Source organism: Prorops nasuta, unplaced genomic scaffold, assembly GCF_024137725.1.
Source record: "Prorops nasuta isolate Cenicafe-Biocafe unplaced genomic scaffold, Cenicafe_Pnas_1.2 PNAS00059, whole genome shotgun sequence".
In the NCBI taxonomy this organism is placed as follows: Eukaryota; Metazoa; Arthropoda; class Insecta; order Hymenoptera; family Bethylidae; genus Prorops; species Prorops nasuta.
The window spans coordinates 370,667-391,549 of record NW_027116856.1 but is presented as its reverse complement, the minus strand read 5'-3'; the positions used below and the strand labels follow the sequence as shown (position 1 = coordinate 391,549).

The following is a 20,883-nucleotide window of genomic DNA, read 5'->3' as shown; positions in this document are numbered from 1 at the left end:
TTGCTTTGTTACTATATTTTTTACAGATGTAGATTCTTAAGAAAATACTTAGAATATAATGATATAATCGACGGAAAAGAATAATGTATGCTAATAGTTAAGGAGAATCATTCGTGCAGCACGTTTTAAAAGATCTTGCCAGATCGAGGTAAGTGGATATTATTTTATATTAATCGAGTTTAAAAATATATTTCTCATGCAAAGTAATCGAGGAAGGTGTAGGCAAAGGTACAAGCTGGAAGGTAATTTACAGCAGAAGGCAGGTAAAACTTTCTATTGCAATTCTCAGTATACAACGTTCAGGTAAATATAGAAAGCGTTTTCAGGTATGATAACAGTAAAGAATCTTCAAACCAAAATTAGTTTCTCATTTCCTTAGTTAAGTTCGGACTGGTCAGTCGTCTGGAGAATATCAAGTTAAAATGAAGTGCGTGATATTCCTGAATATTTTAGCAGCTACAGCCATCTTGGCTTCTGCGTTAAAACTGCCTGAAAATCCTCCTGATCGCGTAGGTAAGAGAGTGAGCTTTAAACAATAATATTTGTTAATTTAAAAAATGTACTTTTTCACAGTTTTCTTATATAATTAAATAACATTTTATTTGTTTTGTAAATATATTCTCATTGTTGATTAATTAAAGCAAAAGTTTTAAATTACAGTTTCTTATTAAAAAAAAATGGTTTTTATAAAAGACATTTAATTTATTTTTATATACAGATATGGAGATGAATAAAGATGTGGAAATTGGGAAAATTAGAGTCAAAAGGACTGGATGTGGTAGCAGTGCTAATGGATATAAGTAAGTGTTTTTGTACACGCAAAGTATAATAATATTACTAAAAATAATAAAATATTCATTTTAATTCGTTTAGTATACAGTACGATACTCCATTCGCGCACATCAATCTCGGTACATCCTCCGCAGGGTCCCATGCTCATCAACGCCTTCTCAATAGACTTCACGCGCGCGGACATTCCTCTTCCCACGCACATAGTCACAATATTCAAGTTCAAGGATTATTAACCAAATTATCCATCAATAGAAACCAGGCAATCAGTCATGGGACAGGATGCTAGTAGAATTCCAATTCAGTGTATTTTCTCATACAATCTACTTTCTTCATTTTATTCTAAAAAAACAAACTGAAATATATTAATTTGTTTCACAGGAAGACTTGTATTTTTTTTTTTTTAGTAAAAAATAAACGAACAGTGTAACCCGTATTTTCCTTACGATGTTAATTACTTTCTAATTATTAGTAAAAACGAGGAAAGGCACGAGATGTCATCGTGATATATGGAGACAAAATTAAAATATTCGTCTTTAAAGTTCTTTTCGTAATGGGTTTCGCAATGTGTATAGTTTTGCCAAGTCGTTGACCTTGCTTACCAGTCGTCATCGACTTATACATCTCAGGCAAAAAATCATTAACGGAAAAATGAATTTATTTAAATAAACTCCGAGGAAAATCTCTGTCTCTTAACGACTTACCTGACCCTCGTTTGTCTCATTCCTTCAACTATTTTATCGAGGCAATAATAATCATAAATTAAACAAATATCCTGTATAGCATAGAAAAGAATGTATTTTCCAACAGATAGCATACTCGTTCACAGTTTAAGAGTTACACGTGAAAGGACATCGAATTCAATCGCCTCTTTCAATATATTCCCATTTATTATCCTTTCCAAAACATTGTCCGAATAACACACTGAGAATCCCTCGAGGCAGAGTACGTCTGAGATCTGCTTTACACTTCATCAACACGAATTGTATGAGGTACCAGCAATTTTTGAAGTCTACTTCCGCTCGTCCCTGAACCGTAAGGTCGTCCAGTGTATATTCCAGTCCTCCAATCGGAATCGTTTAAATAATAAGTAGCCAATCTATTGACTGGTCACAGTCGCGGGTAGTTTCCTTGAATTTTTCAAAGTGAAGGGGTTTCGTATAAAAGCAAACCGTTCCGAAGGCAGCCTCCGGATTTGACTCTGAAATATCGAAGCGCCATTCGCCAAACTCTCCGAGCATGGCGTTCGCAATGACTATGAGAGACTTCAATATTCTAGTGATCGTGTTTTCTTTCATCGTTCTGAAAATATCCTACGGAAAACCATCGAAGATTCTGACGAGTTTAAGGCCGCTGGACTCCATTACCGATCTCACGAATGATCCTACGAACACTAGCGGTATGTTACAGTATATATAGTGCAGAATCTTTGACTACAGTCAATTAAACAAAAAACTGCAAAATTTCTCAGTTTTATTATATATATATATATAACAATAGTGCTATAAGCCGAAGAAAGTATTCCATATACCTTGACCAAACTTACAGAGATTTTAAGAAAGCAGAGATCGCCAATTTTCTTGGACGATTACGATGACGACGATTATTCTTACGAGGAGGACGACGGTGCAAGACACTTGCTTTTTGGTCACAAAAGGAAGAAGCACAAGCCTCTTCTCGGTGGCTTCTTAAGTGGACACGGCTGCCGTGGTGGATACAATTGTGGGGGGTAAGCAACGAATGACTGCGTGAAATTGTTATTTCCAAAGTGTCATTATTCTGCATTATCAGTCGAAGAAGAAAAAATTCGACCTTTGTTATTTAAATTGGTGTAGTACGCTTGCTTATGGTGAATGCGTTTAAATATGACGGTTGAAGATGAGTAATGATGGTGGGACCAGAAGAGAGAGAGAGAGAGAATGAAAAAATGATTCGCGCGTTGTTCGTGACTCAGTTGGCAGCCGGACTATGGTGGGCATTATCAAGGACATCAGCCGGCCAGCCACGGAGGATCCTTCGCCACAGCATCAGCAGGATCTCTGGGCAATGGCGGAGGAGGCCCTCACGGACCGCATAGCGAGGCCAATGCACAGAGCGCCAGCTTCAGCTTCGGCCCTTACACCGCCACTTTCAGCGTCGCTCAAGCATCCTCCGGACGAAACCAAAGATATTAAATATTTCCACGTGAGTATCTTCCTTCCATGTCATCGTGTTACCCGACGGGAGTTTGTTCCCCAAGATAATGAATATTAATACTGTGGAACGTGGAAGAATTATTTACTTTGATAATTCATACATTTTTTTGTCTTTCCCTCGACTGCTCTTTGTGCAACTCGAGTTGAGGAGTAGAGAGGAAAGGGGGAGAGAGAGTAACCAGTTATATCAATAAGGCAATAAATCTCAATCAAACAAAAGGGCGTGTCGTTACGATTGTTGGGTCTCCCTTGAAAAAAGGTACAGCACAGCTTATTCGGTGACAATAGAGTGCAGTCAACGGTAATTAAACAAATTTAACGGTATTTAAGTATAAAAACGGCGAGCTTCAGCCTAGGGGTCCAAACAAAACTTTTTTCAAGTTCATTGAACCGTTAAGAGATTACACTGGATCGTTTTGTAAATTCTCGTTTTTTAATGATTCCCATTGCGAGTTTAATCAAAATTTTAATTTTCTGCTAAGAAAAGGGACGAAGAAAACTGGAGGATTTTCGACAAGAGCTTAATACATATACTATATAATAGTTTCCTGGATTGATGCGTGACCGTGTGTAGCGTGCGGTGGTCGAGCGTGAGGGGGGACTGTGAAAGAAACATCCTACATACACTATACATATATATATATATATATATATATATATATAGGAAAGAGGAGTAGTGCATTCTCGCTCACAGACACACAGGTCCTGCGTTGTTTATTTATATGTACGACCTGTGCGAAAGGGTGTCGTAATGTACGCCGGCATTGTCCCATTGAGGCAAGCTCTTTTTGGTTCGTGTGAAAAAGAATGGACAAAGGGAAAATGAATCTTCATGGTTCTCAGGCGATCGGTAGACGGCCAGACAGACGGATTAACTCGTTTTAAAGGGACCCAGACGCCATATTGTTGTCTTGCCGCGTACTCCAAGTGCGCGTACGGACCCGGTTATGCAAGATGTATGTGCGCGCGACCGGTCTGTTTTGGTCTGGAAACGCACCTACACGTCAATCGGACGACGCTCCAACGCCGGCTGGCCTCGCTCTCCATTCCCCTTTGCATCCCCCCTCCCCATCACTCTCTCTCTCTCTCTCTCTCTCTCTCTCTCTCGTGCATCCCGCCGATCATCCAACCTCGTAAACTTCCTCGTAAAAAATACCCAGACACGTCCCAATGTCACCGTTCCACGACGGTTGAAGTCGTTTTCAACAGCGACCCCGCTGAAAGGGTCTTCGTCGTCGTTTCCAAGTACATCTTCCTGTCCTGCTCCTCGCTCGTTTCGTTGTTTTTCTTCCTCGCGATTTATTCCGACGAACAACCGTTGAAGCTTACTCGGCTCTCGCGTGCCTTCGTCCGTGCACGAACTTTGGAATGGCGGAACACGAACCGAGCTATTCTTGCACGGAGCTGTAATTTTTAGGTTAGGAAAGACTTTGTTGTTATTACACTACGGTGCAGAGTCGACGCGCAGTCGACGAACTAGTAGCGAATTTGTTCGCGAGACATAACCTTTTTTGATGAATCACCGAGGAGTCGGGTTTTTTGCACTTGCAGAGAAATTCGTGGTAGCTCGCTTTTGCGAGGATTCTTGGTTCCGTCTACCTTTTTTTAGTGCAGGAAACGTGTAATTAAGATAATAACAGGGTACGGAGAGTTGCTCTTGTATATAGTGTATATATATATATATATATATATATATGTATGTAGTATATCGGAAAATCCGAGATTCGGCTTGATCAAATATTCGAGGAGAGCAATTTCAGGCAATTTTAATTTTAAGCAAAGCGCGAATACGGCGGATACTGATTTCTATCGGCGAAGCGTAGTCGGAACGTAAAACTCGGGAGTGCTCGCTTCGCTGGAAGGTTTTTGCTGCAACTTCCTGTATGTATCCTGTGTACGACGCACGACCTCCGTGCATCTTAACGGTTTTAAAGCCTTTTAAACTTTTACTCCCAAGAATAGCACCTGTTCTCGTTTATACGCCTTCGGTGAACACCCACACATTACATGTGTACAGTGTGGTATAATATTGCGAGGGCATCCGAAAGTCGAACGCCTATAAGGGCTCGATCTCTCTCGTGCAAAAACTTTCAAGCTACGTCGCGATGAAAAAATTCACGGCCAGTGAACCCTCTCTGACATGTTTTTTCTTGTTGTTGCAGGCTCAATCAGCGGAACACTTGGACTGATCGCCTCTAACTTATTTCATCCTCGTCCCACCCCGTCATCTCACTAATTGTTTGCAACCTATTCTTAATGCAATTGTAAAGTAAATAAAGCAAGTTTGGAGAGAAAAATGATCTGCTCATTTGTAGAACGTTAATTAGTCTCGATCACTCCAACAGATATTTTAGAGTTTGGAGAGAATATTGAATGATAAATCATGGTGAATTATGTCGTCTGGTGACTCTAGTGCAGTTATCATTGTTTACAAAAATTGCACGTCCCCAGGCACAAAGTAAATAAAGTAGGCTTAGAGAGAAAAATGATCTGCTCATTTAGAAAACATTAATTAGTCTCGATCACTGCAACAAATATATTTAAGAATTTGGAGAGATTATTAAATGATAAATCATGGTGAATTTTGTCGTCTGGTGACCCCAGTGCAGTTATCATTGTTTACAAAATTGCACGTTTCTGGGAGCAAAGTAAATAAAAGAAATTTAGAGAGAAAAATGATCCGCTCGTTTGAAAAACATAAATTAATCTCGATTGCTCCGACAAATATTTTAGAATGTGGAGTATCATCCGAAGAGATTACCGAGCAGCATAAATCACGGTGAATTTTGTGGTCTGTTGACCCCGGGTCAACGTATCGTGGTCCCCAGTGCGGTTATCGTGGACCATTGTTTACAAACATTCCACGTCACTAGGCATAAAGTAAATAAAGTCCGTGGTCGCAGGAGAAACCACCCCCTTGGCTGAGAGATTTCCTGAGAGCAAGTTTCCTTTGTCCGTGGAGCAGCCACCAGATGTTCTCGAAAATAAAACCGACAAAATATCGCGCGCTGCGTGCATAGCACGGCAGCGTAGAGGGGATCGGGGATTAACAGCACAAAGGGAAGCCAAAAAGAGGAGGTCCAGCTCTAAAAAGCAAAGACGTGAAATCGAGATTCGAAAAGCTCGTGCAATGACCGGACGATCTGTGCGCGAGATCTTCGCAGGGCCGCAGAAATATTCCCTGGGCACCCCGTGAAAAACCTTGGGATTCCACTGCTTTTATCATTCCAGTCTCGCTGGAGAGGTTGACGAAGAACGAGTGGAAGAAAAGTTTGGTCGAGGTAGGGAGGTGCGTAGTTTCTAATACCTCAGCAGTGTTGGTGCACGTACACATATATATATAGCAAAGGGAGTCGTTGGTGCAACGTGTCGAGAAGCTCGTTAAGGTCCTGAGAGCATCGTTAACCATTGTTTAGCCGCTCCTGGACAGATAGAGCTCCACCAGCCGGTAAACCAGTCCTCCGAGACGTAGCCAGGAGAAAGAAAGAGGACTAGGGGAGGGGTAGAAAAAAATGAAATAGAAAGTGGTCTGTCCGGTGCAAGAAACTACAGTCTCTGGTGATTTTAAAGCGCCTCCTCCTGGACATGGACCCCGTGTGTTCCTGTTCTCCACTCACTATAGCAAATGCACAGGCTCTCTTCAAGCCTTCCGCGCCATTGTGCCCGCATTTCTCGTGCGGTTGTCGACTCGGAAAGTATCTTCAGGTTCTTATCGGTAAGTGAAGAACTTTCGACTCAAATATACTCAGTCAGGGTTGGCCATGGCAAATATTTTTCAAAATTCAGTGTTCTTGCTGTTTAACGAGGATTCTCGTATTGCTGATAGATTTTTCTGATTTTTGCTCTCGTTTTAACTCGCAAACATTTTCGTCCTTCATGAACGACTGTGTTTTATCGGGCACGGTCAATGGCCTTGGAACATCTCAGACTTTCAACCCTTGGGCTCCTTTCTTTTTTGTGTCTTTTCTCTTTTTGTAGCACTTTTTAGATTTTTATAATATTTTATTGCTGAATTATGGTGAAGAAATTGCAACAATTTTCGAAAGTGAAGTTCGATTTGCTCAAACCGCGGGTCATAAACGATCCAGCAGAATGTATTGATTGTGAAAGTTGTTTTTTTATACTTTGCACCTGGCCAATTGCTCGATTTCGTCCTTTTTAAAGCATTTTTGTAATTTTACATGTAAAATACCTCTAGAATTATAATTTTTTTAATCGAGTGTCTCTGTTTTCTTTGTTCAGGAGAAAAACCTTCCACCCTTTAGGCACACATTCAAAAACTGCTCGCACAATGGCAAAAATTCTGGTTCTTCTCGTTATCAGTTTGGCATGTGTACTGCTCAATGCTGAAGAATACACAGCTCATGAAAGATGTAAGTGGTTCAATGTTTTTCCATTTCCGGTCAACGTACTGTGTTCCGTTTGTGTCTTTACTTTTAGATTTTTCTCTTCAACCCGCGTCCTTTGCCATGTCTCCGATATGAAATGTACGATTTTCTTTTTATTCAGTTGACTTTGGCCAAACATTCGATGAAATTGTCGTATCGTCCGATTTGAATATCAGGAGGAAATCAAAGGAAAATCGTCAAGGCAAAAAACTGTTGTCAGGCGTACCTTCTGGAACTACTGGTCCCCCTGAAAAGTTAATTCCAACTGCATTCAGACTCATCTCGATCGATGGATCGCACATCGACTTGGAGAAGAGAGGAAAACGCTGGATCTCTGCATCGGACAAAAGGTGAGACTGCGAATTCTTTAAAAAATTCATTGCAAACTGAAAATGTTTTAACAAAAAAACCAAGAAATTTTTTAATTTATAAAATTCCAAAAATCATTAAAAATACTAATAATATTTGCAATTTATTTATCACGAATATTAATAAATCTTAAGCAGAGGTGAAAGAATTTTTACGTGCTTTACCACCAGTCGATAAAATCGATGGACTCGAAGATTATCGATCGAAAGTACCATGGATCGAAAAAAAGAAAAATCATTCCATGACTTTCTCGGTGTTTCGCTAAAAAAAATGTTTGATTTCAGGTATCTCGATTTAGGATTCGCCGAGTACCTTTTAAAATCAAGGAAACGCTGAAACATTCATACGTCAACAACCGCACGAAGCCTCACACGCCCATCTGTGATCACACCTTTCGGACTACTTTTGGCGCACGGCTCTTGTAACAAAAATGTTATTAAAATTTTTCTGTGTCATAACAATCGACGCGTTTTATTGATCCTCTCCCAAGTTAATAAAAACAACACTTGTATATATATCTACGTCCCAGAAACCCACTTCAATATCCTGTATATATATATAGTTTCAGCTTAAGAAGGGCTCGCGACAAAATCCTTTAACTTTGAAATATTAAAGCATAAATCGCATAATCAGATTAAATCCGGTTTAAGGCTGCTGGCCATCTTGTAATATGATTATTGCGTCTAGTTCTTCGTGCAACCGACAAAGGGTGTCCAATGCCGCAAAGTCGTGCGACAACATTAAGGATGCACCCTTGTAGCCAACGATGCACGATCTTGAGGTACATCTGCCAAGTACGATAAATTTTACATCAATGTACGAGTTAAAAATCAGTTGACTCGAAGGAGGCCTATCGTCGCCATTACGGGATCCGGTTTTCTCATTTTTACGAATTTAAACCTTCCCACTGGAGTCCAACCCAGCAGTCGCCATCGCTCTTTACCAAAATGGACTCCGTTGAGTTTAATTCTATTCCTTCGTTCTTCTCGAAATATTCGTTTCTAAAATATTTCCTTCTGAGAGCGACGATAAACTACGGTAGGTAAAAAACTGATTTCAATGCAGAGAGTGCGGTCCCAAGGACTCGTGTGGACACCCAGGACGTCAAGGGAGTCGCACCGGATCTTATTCCCATGTTAAATGAATATCACGTGCTTTGTCGCATCCTCTTCAATTTGTTTGCTTTCCAATCTGCACGTGGCACAATTCTCCTACAATATATATATATATATATATATAGTATACTCCTTCTTAATTTCTATAAAAATACTTTATTTTTCTCTAATCACTATATACGAAAAATAATTAAAAGCTGTTGCATGAAAGTGGAATAGTTTTGATACAAAATAAATTCCATCAAACTTTTATGTGGTAACAGGAGGCCACTTTGGAATGCAAGAACTTCAAAGAAAGGGTTCTGTATTCTGCACAATTCACTTACATAACGTTATAAGTTTTATAGTGCATCCGTGGATAGACTTTACATGTATGAGAGATTCTTTGTCATACTTTTCCTTTGATGTTCCACTCTTTATTGTTTTCTTTTCTAAATAATGTCTATAGTTTGTCTCGCTCGAGAAACTTTAACGAATACAACGTTGGAATATTTTGAAAAATCTCTCATATATAAAGAGGTGTTCTAAATATTTGAAAAATATTATATTATCTTACACGTCCCTCTAGAATGTTTCTGAATGAACAAACTTTTCCTCAATCGTTCGTTTTGTTAATCGAAACAGGTGGCTGATCGGTACTCCACAGTCCGCTTTGCATCGATCCTTTATCGATTCAGGATTCGTATAGCCGATAGCACAGAGGTACGAAACCGTTTATGTCGGACGACGTGTATTTTCAACTATTTTATTTCGCCCCTAGACAGCCCGAAACTATTAACTTTCCCTGCGATACGACGAGTCTCCATTTTTTAACAAAATTTTCCTCCTACATTCTACAAAAATAAACACTGCTTGGAACTAAATTCCTTTGAGGGAATTCGAGGTATCTTTGCAAAAGCCCTACGACAAGCAATAATATTCCACAATTACTTTACTGAATAATGAGATTCTGTACAGTCATTGAACACGCTAACCACGTAAAACACCTTACTGTAACATAATAAACTTTGTAAGATTTACGACGAAAGAAAATTTGCTGGCCATTTTGACCAGATGTATTTCACTTTTTCATGTTGAAGTTATACGATGAGTTTTACGAGATGAATACTGCTTACCAGGCATATTTTATATTTTCCTGTAAGAAACATTGGGCATAGAGTAGTGGGTGGCTTGACTATTGATCAGCGAGTTCTTTGCAAGTACGAGGAAACTGTACGTTCATCCCGGTGTTTATTTGTAAATTTGCAAAATCAATGCAATCCTGAGCGAGATGTAACGCGGTCTTTCAACCCGCGCTTCCAGGCTCACAGGACTCGAATCTCCTCCGTGATTCGTTTCCAAATGGAGTAGTAACCAGCCAACGCACGTGGGTATACTCGAATGTATTCATAGGATGCGTCAAAAACACTGTTCCTCTCTGTACAATCATGCATGAAACAATCGACCATCGAAACTCATTCATACCAAGGTTCACTCGAATCTCTATTAAGAATGACGAAACTAATTTAAATATATAGTTTTATAACTAAGAAAAACTTGTTATGGTTCCAAAATAATTGTAATTTAATTTTTGAATAGAAATTTTCGTGTTATTCTCGCTGAAAAAGTGTTTTATTTTATGTTAAAATGGAAGAAATTAATTTGTAGCCACGAGTGATAAGAAAAATATTGGAGAACGGTGTAACAAAGAGATGCTGAAGATGGATCGTTCGAGATACTCGCCAGGATTGATGGACGATCGTTGAATTGCATTATTATGGTCATTGCGTCATCAGTTTACATGCGTTCTGTCTGCGACAACTCGAATGACGTGCAATTCCCATTGGCCGACGAGTGACAATTGCCAATAGGATCTGCAACCATACCGATCGGTTCTTACTGGAGGATAATCTGAACTTGGGATTGTTGAGGCACGTTGCAACCACATCCGGTCTTTTCCCAAAACAACAAATCTTCCAACGAATTCCACGTGTCTGATGACCAACCCTATACATAAATGACGCACAAATTCCTTCGCTTTCTCGCTATCGTTTCGTTCGATCTATTACTCTGCATGAATATTGAAAAGATATTTATTTATGCTGGACCGATGAATCAATTTTTCCAACAAATGCATCATAAAATTTTTTTTGCATTCACGAAATAATTTGAAGTTTAACACTATTGTGTGGAAGATGATGACGTTGAATTGACGTAATTTGGAGGGACGTGCGTTCTCTTAATATTAATATTATGTCGGTCATTCCGACAAGAGTGTCCAGAGGTATGACTGGTCAGAGGCGACAATAATTCTCGAGGAACGATCAAAAGTCAGTAAGAGTCCAGTGGTGGTGGTCGCGATCAACGTCTTTGGAATTTTAAGCGTCCTCGAGCTGCCTAGATCCGCTTTCACGCGTCACTCTTTCATCCCCCTTGTAGTATCATCAACCCTCGATCGAGAAAGAAAGCGAATAACCGAATCATACCCCTTTCGAGTTTTCTGTACCTTTCACGTTACCAAATTTTATTAGAAAAATTCAAGCAAAGCAAAATTGACTATATATGAATATTTCCAGGTTTGGAATAAGGAATAAAAATTGAAGGATTAAGGAAAATTGTATAGAAATTTATTCTATATACAGTTATTACTTCTGGTATATTTTTCTGCAAGGAGTCCAGACTGATTGAAATTTAGATAAATGCGTGAGAGCGTGAAGAATGGAATTCTGAAAAGTCTGAATTCCTGTATAGGAGTCGAACGGCAGCTTCATACCTGCCTCGTTTCTCGAACAGCGTATATTTATAGAAGCATGGAAAATGTATGAACCTTTCGTCCCTTCGACTGTTAGTATAAACTTTCATTAAACACCTTTATCGAACCATGTTCCATCAATTATAGAAACGTGATCCACGCCGAAGAGAGAAATTTCTAGACTTTGGCCAAATAACGATTTATTGTTATTATAATTATATCAAGTCCATTATCAACCTTATAATTTCTTCGTACAATCAGCGAAACTTTCTTCAGGAACGTAAATTACTCGAAAATCAATATTACTTCATTTTTCAAGAATTCTTAGTTCTGCACATTTCTTTGGAAATTGCTAAAATATTTTGGAATTAGCAAGAAGCGTTACGATACCACGTCCGTTAGGTATTACGGTCCAGATGGTAATCCAGGTTCGTATATATAATTAATGCATCAAATTCACCGGTACCCCATCGGGGATGAGAAACACGTATCGGTGACCGATGCGAGTTTCGTTACGAGGTTTCTGCGAGCGGCGTCTGAGTGAGGGGGAGGCGGGGGGTGCATTGTCCTATCAGTGGATCCAACCGTAACCCAATGGTGGTTGCCCGTCCCATCGTACATAGTCCATGGTATAAAAGCAATTGCGACATGGAGAACATCATCACAGTGTAAGATCTCACCATACTGGCTGTACGGTCAAATGTTTTGCTCTATCCTTCCAATTGGCCTAAATTATATTCTTTCTCTATTTCCGAAGAAGAACGATCAAGTTTTTGTTGAAGAAAAGAAATTTTAACTTTATACAAATGTTTCAGTGGTTGACACTAGGTTTTTTCGCAGTAGCGATGACTGCTTTAACCGAATCCGGTGTGATACCATCCGAACCCGGTAAGTAAACTATTCTTGATCAATTATACTGTAAGAAAGTGTTGGACATTGATAATTAATAAAATTCTTAACAGTTTCGGTTATAATGGATCCTTACGGAAACCCTGTATTATTTTTACGACAAAAACGGACACCAATAGCACCGTTTCTTCACCGAGCAATGATGCAGTTTACCGGATATTATCGACCTACGCGTCGTACAGGATATGGAGAAAAGTCAGTGGGAGTGTTTGCTCAAGGAAACGCTGTAAGTGGCGGAAGCTATGTGGATGGTGCGAGAGTACCTCACTTAAGAACAGGCCCTGAACCCATTGATGAACCGGAAGTCTCTAGTGCCGAAGCGGAAGCTTCGCCGGAAACCAACGAAACCGAACAAGAAGAGGAACAGCAGCAGCATATTCCTGAAGAGCGTCGTTACCACAAACAGGACGAGGATCATCGTCATCACGAAGAAGGACACAGATTGGCCGAAGAAGATGATGATGATCATCAACAGGATCATCATCGAACAAATGGACATAGAAACGAGGAAGAAAATCCCAACATGCATCATCACATCGAGCATTCACAGGTCAGTGATCAATAAGGGTCATTGATGATACTCAATGTCTTCAGCATTTATTTTAAATTATTTAGGAAGGGGAACAGAATACCGAAGTCACAACAAAGTCCAGTACTGAAGTTTTACATCCGGCCAAGAGGGTACCAGTCGAAGAAAAGGGTACAAAGACTAAGAGACCGGTTGATGTTGATGAAGAGGAAGATGATTATGACGAAGAAGAGGATGAGGAAATTGCACCATTTGTGCCAACCAAGGGTGGAAAGCGTCGTTATCCAAGCTTCAACAACTTCTTCCCTATGGTTTTTCGTTTTCCTGGAGTTTCAACGCGTTCGGGGTCCTCAGGGTCTGTACCTGGATCAGTGACTGCCATTGCCAACAGCTACTCGACAGGCAAAGGTGGTGTAGCTAGCTCGGTTGCTACTGCTTATGGAGGATCGCCTAATGGGTAAAATCCTTTGATCGATTATAAACATTTTATTGTTATATTATATATAAATCTGTATATATGTGCAATAAATAATAACCCATTTTGTAATATTCCTTGAATAACAATGATTTGATTTTAGGAAGAAGAGACGTAATCAATCATCGGAGGAATAAACAATAATATTGTTGATGAGAAATGGACGAAATTGTTACATAATTATTAAGTCACATCGAAACAGCAGCATGTAGGTGTGCTTCGCGACGACGTTTGGTTGCGAGTGTAAACGCATCCTTATGCGTGTATCATAATACAGGTAAAAAAACCCGAGAAAAACTCTCCATCGCACCTGACCTAGACCCAAATCTACCGCGAAGGGAAAGGGCACATATTTACTGTAGATTCAATGTCACACCAGCGATAATTGTTTTTTTTTCACAATTTTCCTCAACTTGACTTGGAATAATATTTACGCAAGAATTATACGACTATAAACAGTTTATTTCATTGCATTATAAAAAAGGATGTTCTAATAAAATAAAAAATTGAAATAAAATATATGTATACAAAAAGTGTCTCGTTTTTAATAAAGTTACCAGCCTGAAACACAGTGAAAAAACTGTTTCTCAATAGAAAAGAGAAAGGACGTTAACCTGGGAAGTGATCAATGCTGAATTTGCAGAACCTTCGGCAAATTCCGGGATCCGAGCAAACTATTAGGTATATTTGCGTCATATATAACTGTCGATCTCGTCTCTTTTTCCTGTCAAACCCCAATACTAGCTCCATCAGTCTACTACACAAAAAAAGAATTGCAGATTAATAATCACGAAACATCTAACATGTTAATTCTATTTTTAAAAATAAAATTAATTAAAAAATAAATGAGTATTTAGAAAAAAATGTCACAAACGAAATAAAGTTTTTTACAGTCGTATCTCTGGAACCTTGGATAATATGCAAATGTTCGAAAGATTTTAACATTGTCTACTTTTTTACAACATCTCGATCTTTCCGGACCTTTCTTACGAGGAAGAAATGTCTTAAAGGTTGTTTTGGATTCGACTTGCGTTTACGGAGTAGCGAAAAATGTTCCAAAGCGGGAATCCCAGAGACCCTCGGGTCGTTCACTGACTCGCTGCGATCACACAAAAACTTTCTCGTGTGTGTGCAGTAGATATACCGAGACGTTAATGAGTCTTGGTCAAGAGAGATTCTCGGGTGCTCCTGACGTTTGGATATAGCTGTTCAGGGACGCCTCACTTTCCACACATCTTAATCCGACACTATACATAATGTTTCTCCGAATCATTATGATACCTTCCGTTTACCTTTCGTCCTTGTCACCTGTGACTCTCTGACGTAATTCGTATAGACACGCCTCGTTGACGTCTTTACCAATTATTTTCGATACCAATCTTGATAAAATATAATCTTTCCAAACAAAACCTTAATGATTCTTGGTAGAACTACACTTCGAAATACTATAATAGCAGAGGTTAAGCCTCGTCTTGATTCGCCAACGAGAGCTTGCACTGGCTTGCACAACAATCTCTAGAATCAGAAAACAAAAACGTGCAACGAGTTTGGTACGACAGCAGGAAAATGGGAAGAGAATTAATTGAAGTAATTAATAAGCGAGATTAAGTCGTGTCTGTAAACACTTGGAAACTGAGTACAAGGTGAGGAAGAGGGAGGGAAGACGGGAGAGGGTTGCTCGCTAATGGTACAGCAGGAGCATGATTGGAGGCAGCGACGAGACGCTATATACCAGCGAGGATTATTTTTACAAGCAGGAAACACAGCTCCAGGGACACGCAAGAAGAACGTTAAGCTGGGACAAAGAAAGGACCGCCTGTGCTAATGAGATGCGACTATTCGTTGGCGTACGCGAGGAGAGATACTCCTGTCGTACCTACGCAAATGCGACACGCGCTCTACGGCCGGGATATCCCAACCATCACGCGGATGGCCCCCTATATAAGTCTCCATACCCGATTTCCTCCGCATCATTTCGCACCCGAAACTCACTACGAAGTGCTCGTGCTCTTCTATCTCTTCAGCTACCTCAAACCTTTGACAAATATTTCTTATCGCAACGACATGACGAGGCTGGTTCTCTGCCTTTTCGCTGTGATCGCAGTGGCGACTGCTTATCCTGCTCTTCCAAAAGAAGGCAAGTTTTTTGTTTATTTATAATTTATTGGGAATATCTTATTCGTTTGTCAACTCTATGTACGAAGGATGAAAATTATTAGTTGGAAATATATTGATAAAATTGGGTTGAATGTTGAATTCAAGGAGTTTTGTTTATATTTTGTTTGTTTATAAGTAAATAAATAAAGTTTGTTTTTAAAGAATTTTTGAATTTTTGTGAATTAGTTTGGATGAAATTTAATATTTTGTTGCATTTTTGTTAATATGACAAATTATTTAGTAAATATCTCTTCTAAATATTCCATTTGTTGCTGAATTAAACAATTTTTTGAGTGAGAGTTTTGCTAACGAAAATCTGGCTAAGCATCTCCATGAGTCATAGTTGTATTTGTAAATATACGCGCTCTATACCCACTGTCCTTGCCTAGAATAGCGTATATATTTATGCCTTTTATAGAACCGCTTGCTTACAAGAAATTTCAAGTATCAACGGTACATTTACCGTTTTTTTAGAAATTGATTATATTACTAAAAACGAAGAAAGCGTAAGATTTTGAAAGTTTGCTTAAATTAGGAAGTTATAATTGAAAGATTTATAAACAATATATAAAGATTTCACGTATTAATTATTAAAAAAAAAAAAAAAAAAACTTTCAGATAATGGAGTGATCGTGACAAGGCTCGTCAGGGCTGCAGCCCCTGATCCTGACCCTCACCACTTCAGGGGTCATGGGTATGGTGGTGGATACGGGCATGGGCATGGGCATCATGGATTTGATCACGGACACTACGGTGGTCATGGACACGGCTTCGACCATGGTCACGGGCATTATGGACACGGAGGGTACGGCGGCCACGGTTACCCAGGTTACGGAGGCTACCACGGATACCCTGGTGGTTACGGGGGTGGACACTCCAACGCGTACTCCCAAAGCTCCGCTGGTGCCATAAACACACCATTCGGAAGCGCTGCTTTCTCCAACGCTGCTGCGCAGGCCGGGTATATAAAAATTTCAATACTCGAATTTCTCATTGCAATATAAATTAAAATAAAATGACCAAATATATATTTGCGTGAAATATACAATTTCAAGAAATTTAATTATAAATTAAAATTCTGCTTCCGTAGTGATTTAAAGAAATTAACATATAAAAATCATAAGTTTGCTTGCTTTTCCTTGTAATGTATAATTATGTCATTTGTTTACTAATCACGTGGTTTTGTTTTCAGCGGGTTCGGTCGATGAGTAACCTGGACATCTCCATATTATCCTGTTGACACGAGACTTTATAGTGCTAAGTTATGACTCTTATAGCTGCTGCTTGTAGGATTTAAGCGTTTTTTCACGAGAATGTAATACGCGATGATTTTTAACGAAAGCGATGCTACGATGATTTTATCTATCGAGTACAGCACGCTGTTGTGCAGTGTACGATCGTCTATGAAGCATGAAACTAATGTTTTTGTCCTTGCACGGACAAACCTAATCGAGTAGAATGTAAATGAAAAAATTTGTTTAATAAGTGTTATATAGCTATTCGTGTTTGATCGAAGAAAATTGTAATAATATTGATGATTGTTATTGTGGTGCATTTGTATTGGATGAAATGACGAGAAATAAATTTCTATTGAATTTTTAATATTATTAGGATAACTTATTGCACTTCCTTTATCTTGCATTGTTTCGTTTATTACTGTAGGTAAATGTGTGACTAAGTTGAAATACGACGTAGTATGAGATCGTATATCGAATTGTTCTCAAGGAAATCATATTCTGTATTTATCTTTGACCTGCATGTCCTCCCACCAAGTCACAAAAAGATTGGAAGCAATAAAAGCTTAGCCAGATAAAAAGTAGATGACTACCTATATAAATTCTGGGATCGATTTCAGCAAATAATATTCATTCGTCTCTGCATCAACGAAAGTAACATTGCCAGTTCGAATCAAGATGGAAATTCTAAACATTTTTAAAGTTATCACTCTTCTTACCATATTTGCTATTTGTTTTGAATCGTGTAAGTGTTTTTTAAAAAAAATCAGAAATTATATTAATTTAAAAATACTTCCTGAAGAACGGATATTCGTGTATTTTTCTTGTTGTTTATACTGTGTTATATAGTCAAAGTGAAGTTTTATATATCTTTTTTGTTTCAATGAATCAGGTGTTGTAAAGGCTGATCCGGGAGAAAATTATGGGGAACATCTTCATGCTAATGTTGATGGCTACAGAAACGACTGGCATCACAATGACGGTAGATCAGGTACATGTATCGAATGTATTCTATTTCTTATCATAGTCATATGACAGAAATTTTACACCAAAGACAAATCACGTTTCATTCATGCATTCATTGAGAATTACAATAGAGTAGCTTGAAGCTGTATAAAAAAAAATTGTGTGTGTTTTTCGTAGACTATAAATACCGTCGTTCAGCAGGAATTGTCTCTGTAGAAGATAACACAGGCGGGCCTTTTATGAAACCAGGGAGACTTGGCCCCAAATTTGTCTTATAAAACAACGAGAAAAGTATTTATCTCCAATTATTGTTTTACAAGGTTTAACATGGAGTTTGATCCAAACTTTAGGTGCTCTTAGAGGATTTCATTTCAAACAGTTTTTTTATGATAAACATATGTGATTAAAAATTGTAATTTAAATTTTAAACAATAATGAAAACACTGAGTTATTATAAGGTGAAGCTTTTACTACATTAATTATTATCGAATTTATAATTAAAATTGTTAAAAGTAACGTGTTTAAAACCAACAAAATAGAAATCTCGTAAATATTTTAACCCTTTCCACTCCAATGTCGAGTGTCACTCGACACTGAGGAATAAAAACAAAAACAGCCTTGGAGTGGAAAGGGTTAATTTCTTTCAATTTTTAATTTGATATATCAAATTCTATATTTATAATGAAAAGTTGTTGAAATTAATACTTTTTAATAGTCTTGAAAGTTTGGATTAAGGCTCCTGCTATACCTAATATGTAGAATATACACTTAAAACGTTTAAAGGCATACACGAGTAAGAACGTTACTGTTTTTTTTTTTTTTTTTCATAACACAAAGAAATGAAAATTTTGCTTAATATTTATCCTCATGCAAATAATAAGAAGTGTCATGAAAATCATAGGAAAAAATGTATTATCTCTTATAATTATGGAGATGCACATATTTTTACATTTATGCTTCGAGACGTTTTAAATGGTGGACCCAGTATAACACAAAAATTGATAATTTCCTCTTAATTAATTTTTTTCTAGTAAACAAAAATAGGAAGTTGACACGCAAACCGATCTTGGATAGTCACATGTCTCAGCAGCAAAAGTTATTATTATTAGTTCTTGTAATTGTGATTGCTATAATGTAAATTTCTGATAATAAAGCATAATGTAGTGTTCCAAATTTATTAAATTGGCGAAACAAAAATATGAAGTGTTTTTCTTCTAGAACATTTAATTGTTTACCTCTATTGGAGAAGTAACATGATCTGAATCTTAAAGCTCTCACGGATGTTTCCGATTGCACTGATTGTTTTAGAAACACGACATACCTAACAGTCTATATTCCTAAACAAAGCACCTATAAATTCATCAAGGAGTGTAAGAGACCAGTCATTGATAGAACGAGCAACTTTGGGATCAAACCAAAAATTAGAATAAAAAAGTGTATTCTGTGAAAATGAGGTGCATTATCCTAATGTTGATACTGTCAATAACAGGGGTAAAACAAAAATCAACAAAGTTTGCAAAATTAATTTCAACATTTATAATTAAATTTTTAACTTCCAGGTGTATAATTATCCATCTGTCATTTCGAAGTTTGATGAATCAAGTGAGTTTAATATTTAAATAGCTATGAGGAATTCAGGATTGAATCAAAGACCAAATGTCGAGTGTTGTTTAAATTACGTAGGTTCACAGTGGAGTTCTCGACTTAAGAGAGTGAAGAAAGAATTGGCGTTAATTTCGGATGGTTCTCCTTCATCAGCAAATTCGGCAAGTGGAAGATCACTCATCCTGGACAATAAATTGAAAGATGACGATAATAAGATGAAGCCCATCGTTGCTTCTCAAGAGAGAAAGATGGAAAAACTTGGAGTCGAATTATCTGCGAACGATCTTGATGAGAGAGGATCAGGAACTAACGAAGTATGTGATTAATTGGTAGTTCGTTTAAAAATATGTAAATAGTTTAAACAAAATACTCGAGATAATTGAGCCAAACATTTAAATTGTCACAAAGGAACTGGACGTGGATGACATTGTCAGATTGAAGCAGCGGGACATCAAGGCCAATGAGGCTGTCGACTTGACGATGCTAGCAAAACCGGTATCTAAGCTTCGTAGAATCTCACGGGATACAGAAGGCGTTTTAAACGTTTCTAAGATCGTCGATAATCTTATCAGAGAGCAGGACAAAAAACCATCGAATAATTCTAGTGAGTCCTTTTTCTACATTTTCACTAATACTGTGCAATCGATACTATCTGCCATTTATCCGTGTAAAAGTTTCAATGGTCCTAGAACGATATTCATGTAATTTTACTCTTTAATATATATAATTATTAAAGGAGTATATATTCGATAGTTTTTTAAGTAGTTTGTACACTCTGTGGTTTGTATTAAATTTAATTACTCGATTATGTAGAAACATTTTATTTTTTATCCAGTATTATAAAAATTAATGTACTTCCATGTGCGATTCAAGGAGACACAGCTGTGCATTCGTCGTTAAAATCAATAAATGAAAATTCAACTATGGAAATTGATATACCACATGTTAAAACTGAAGCAGATTTCATAGACTATATGTTGACAGAGGCACAGAATCGACTTCTCGAAATACGGTTATATTTTGAAAAGATATGCAGGTGAACATTCATCTACTTGTTGGAAATTTTCGAATTCTCTGATTTAAGCATTTATACGAATTTTATTTGTAGGAAGCATCACCCAGATCATATAGCATCTAACATTTTTCGTCAGTTTAATATAAAAGAATTATTAAATACGTTATAATTTATCTTAGTCCTAATATAATTGAATATATATCAATAATTATAGTCTGAATGTAACAATAAATAAATATTATAAAATTATAAATGTACTTTTTTAATTAGAAAGAAAAGAAAATAATATAAAATTTGTAAGAAAATAAAAATGCTTTTAATTCAGAAATTTAAATTAGAGGAATAGATATTAAAAAGTTGCTTCTAATCTGAGCCCAAACGACTTGCTTGACACGTTTGGTCGAT

The 20,883-nt window shown here is 37.7% G+C and overlaps 4 protein-coding genes across 6 annotated transcripts; all 4 read left to right on the top strand.

The window, feature by feature from the left end:
- Positions 1-2,046: 2,046 nt before the first annotated feature.
- LOC136784495 (uncharacterized) lies at positions 2,047-5,279 on the top strand. Its single transcript, XM_066745165.1, has 4 exons — positions 2,047-2,188; positions 2,338-2,518; positions 2,744-2,973; positions 5,147-5,279. Exons 1-3 carry the CDS (start codon positions 2,047-2,049, stop codon positions 2,961-2,963), a joined length of 543 nt encoding a protein of 180 aa, XP_066601262.1. The 3' UTR covers positions 2,964-2,973; positions 5,147-5,279.
- An 815-nt stretch (positions 5,280-6,094) lies between these two features.
- Positions 6,095-8,151, top strand: LOC136784494 (uncharacterized). Its single transcript, XM_066745164.1, has 4 exons — positions 6,095-6,699; positions 7,227-7,357; positions 7,494-7,722; positions 8,026-8,151. The coding sequence occupies exons 2-4, from the start codon at positions 7,276-7,278 to the stop codon at positions 8,075-8,077; spliced, it is 363 nt and encodes a 120-aa protein (XP_066601261.1). The 5' UTR covers positions 6,095-6,699; positions 7,227-7,275; the 3' UTR covers positions 8,078-8,151.
- A 4,001-nt stretch (positions 8,152-12,152) lies between these two features.
- On the top strand, positions 12,153-13,939 carry LOC136784493 (uncharacterized). Of its 2 annotated transcripts, XM_066745163.1 has the most exons (5): positions 12,153-12,255; positions 12,403-12,475; positions 12,550-13,046; positions 13,112-13,482; positions 13,604-13,939. In XM_066745163.1, the coding sequence occupies exons 2-5, from the start codon at positions 12,433-12,435 to the stop codon at positions 13,635-13,637; spliced, it is 945 nt and encodes a 314-aa protein (XP_066601260.1). In that variant the 5' UTR covers positions 12,153-12,255; positions 12,403-12,432; the 3' UTR covers positions 13,638-13,939. The 2 variants fall into 2 exon arrangements, with proteins under 2 accessions (XP_066601260.1, XP_066601258.1); XM_066745161.1 differs by lacking the exon at positions 12,153-12,255 and having other exon boundaries at positions 12,296-12,475.
- A 1,370-nt stretch (positions 13,940-15,309) lies between these two features.
- Positions 15,310-20,721, top strand: LOC136784457 (uncharacterized). 2 transcript variants are annotated; one of them, XM_066745110.1, is made up of 9 exons: positions 17,479-17,637; positions 17,785-17,883; positions 18,036-18,149; positions 18,890-19,349; positions 19,418-19,460; positions 19,542-19,777; positions 19,872-20,067; positions 20,337-20,499; positions 20,572-20,721. In XM_066745110.1, exons 4-9 carry the CDS (start codon positions 19,308-19,310, stop codon positions 20,645-20,647), a joined length of 756 nt encoding a protein of 251 aa, XP_066601207.1. In that variant the 5' UTR covers positions 17,479-17,637; positions 17,785-17,883; positions 18,036-18,149; positions 18,890-19,307; the 3' UTR covers positions 20,648-20,721. The 2 variants fall into 2 exon arrangements, 1 of the variants encoding a protein (XP_066601207.1); XR_010824417.1 differs by lacking the exons at positions 19,418-19,460; positions 19,542-19,777; positions 19,872-20,067; positions 20,337-20,499; positions 20,572-20,721 and adding exons at positions 15,310-15,637; positions 16,276-16,618 and having other exon boundaries at positions 16,850-17,637; positions 18,890-19,055.
- The last annotated feature ends 162 nt before the right edge of the window (positions 20,722-20,883 follow it).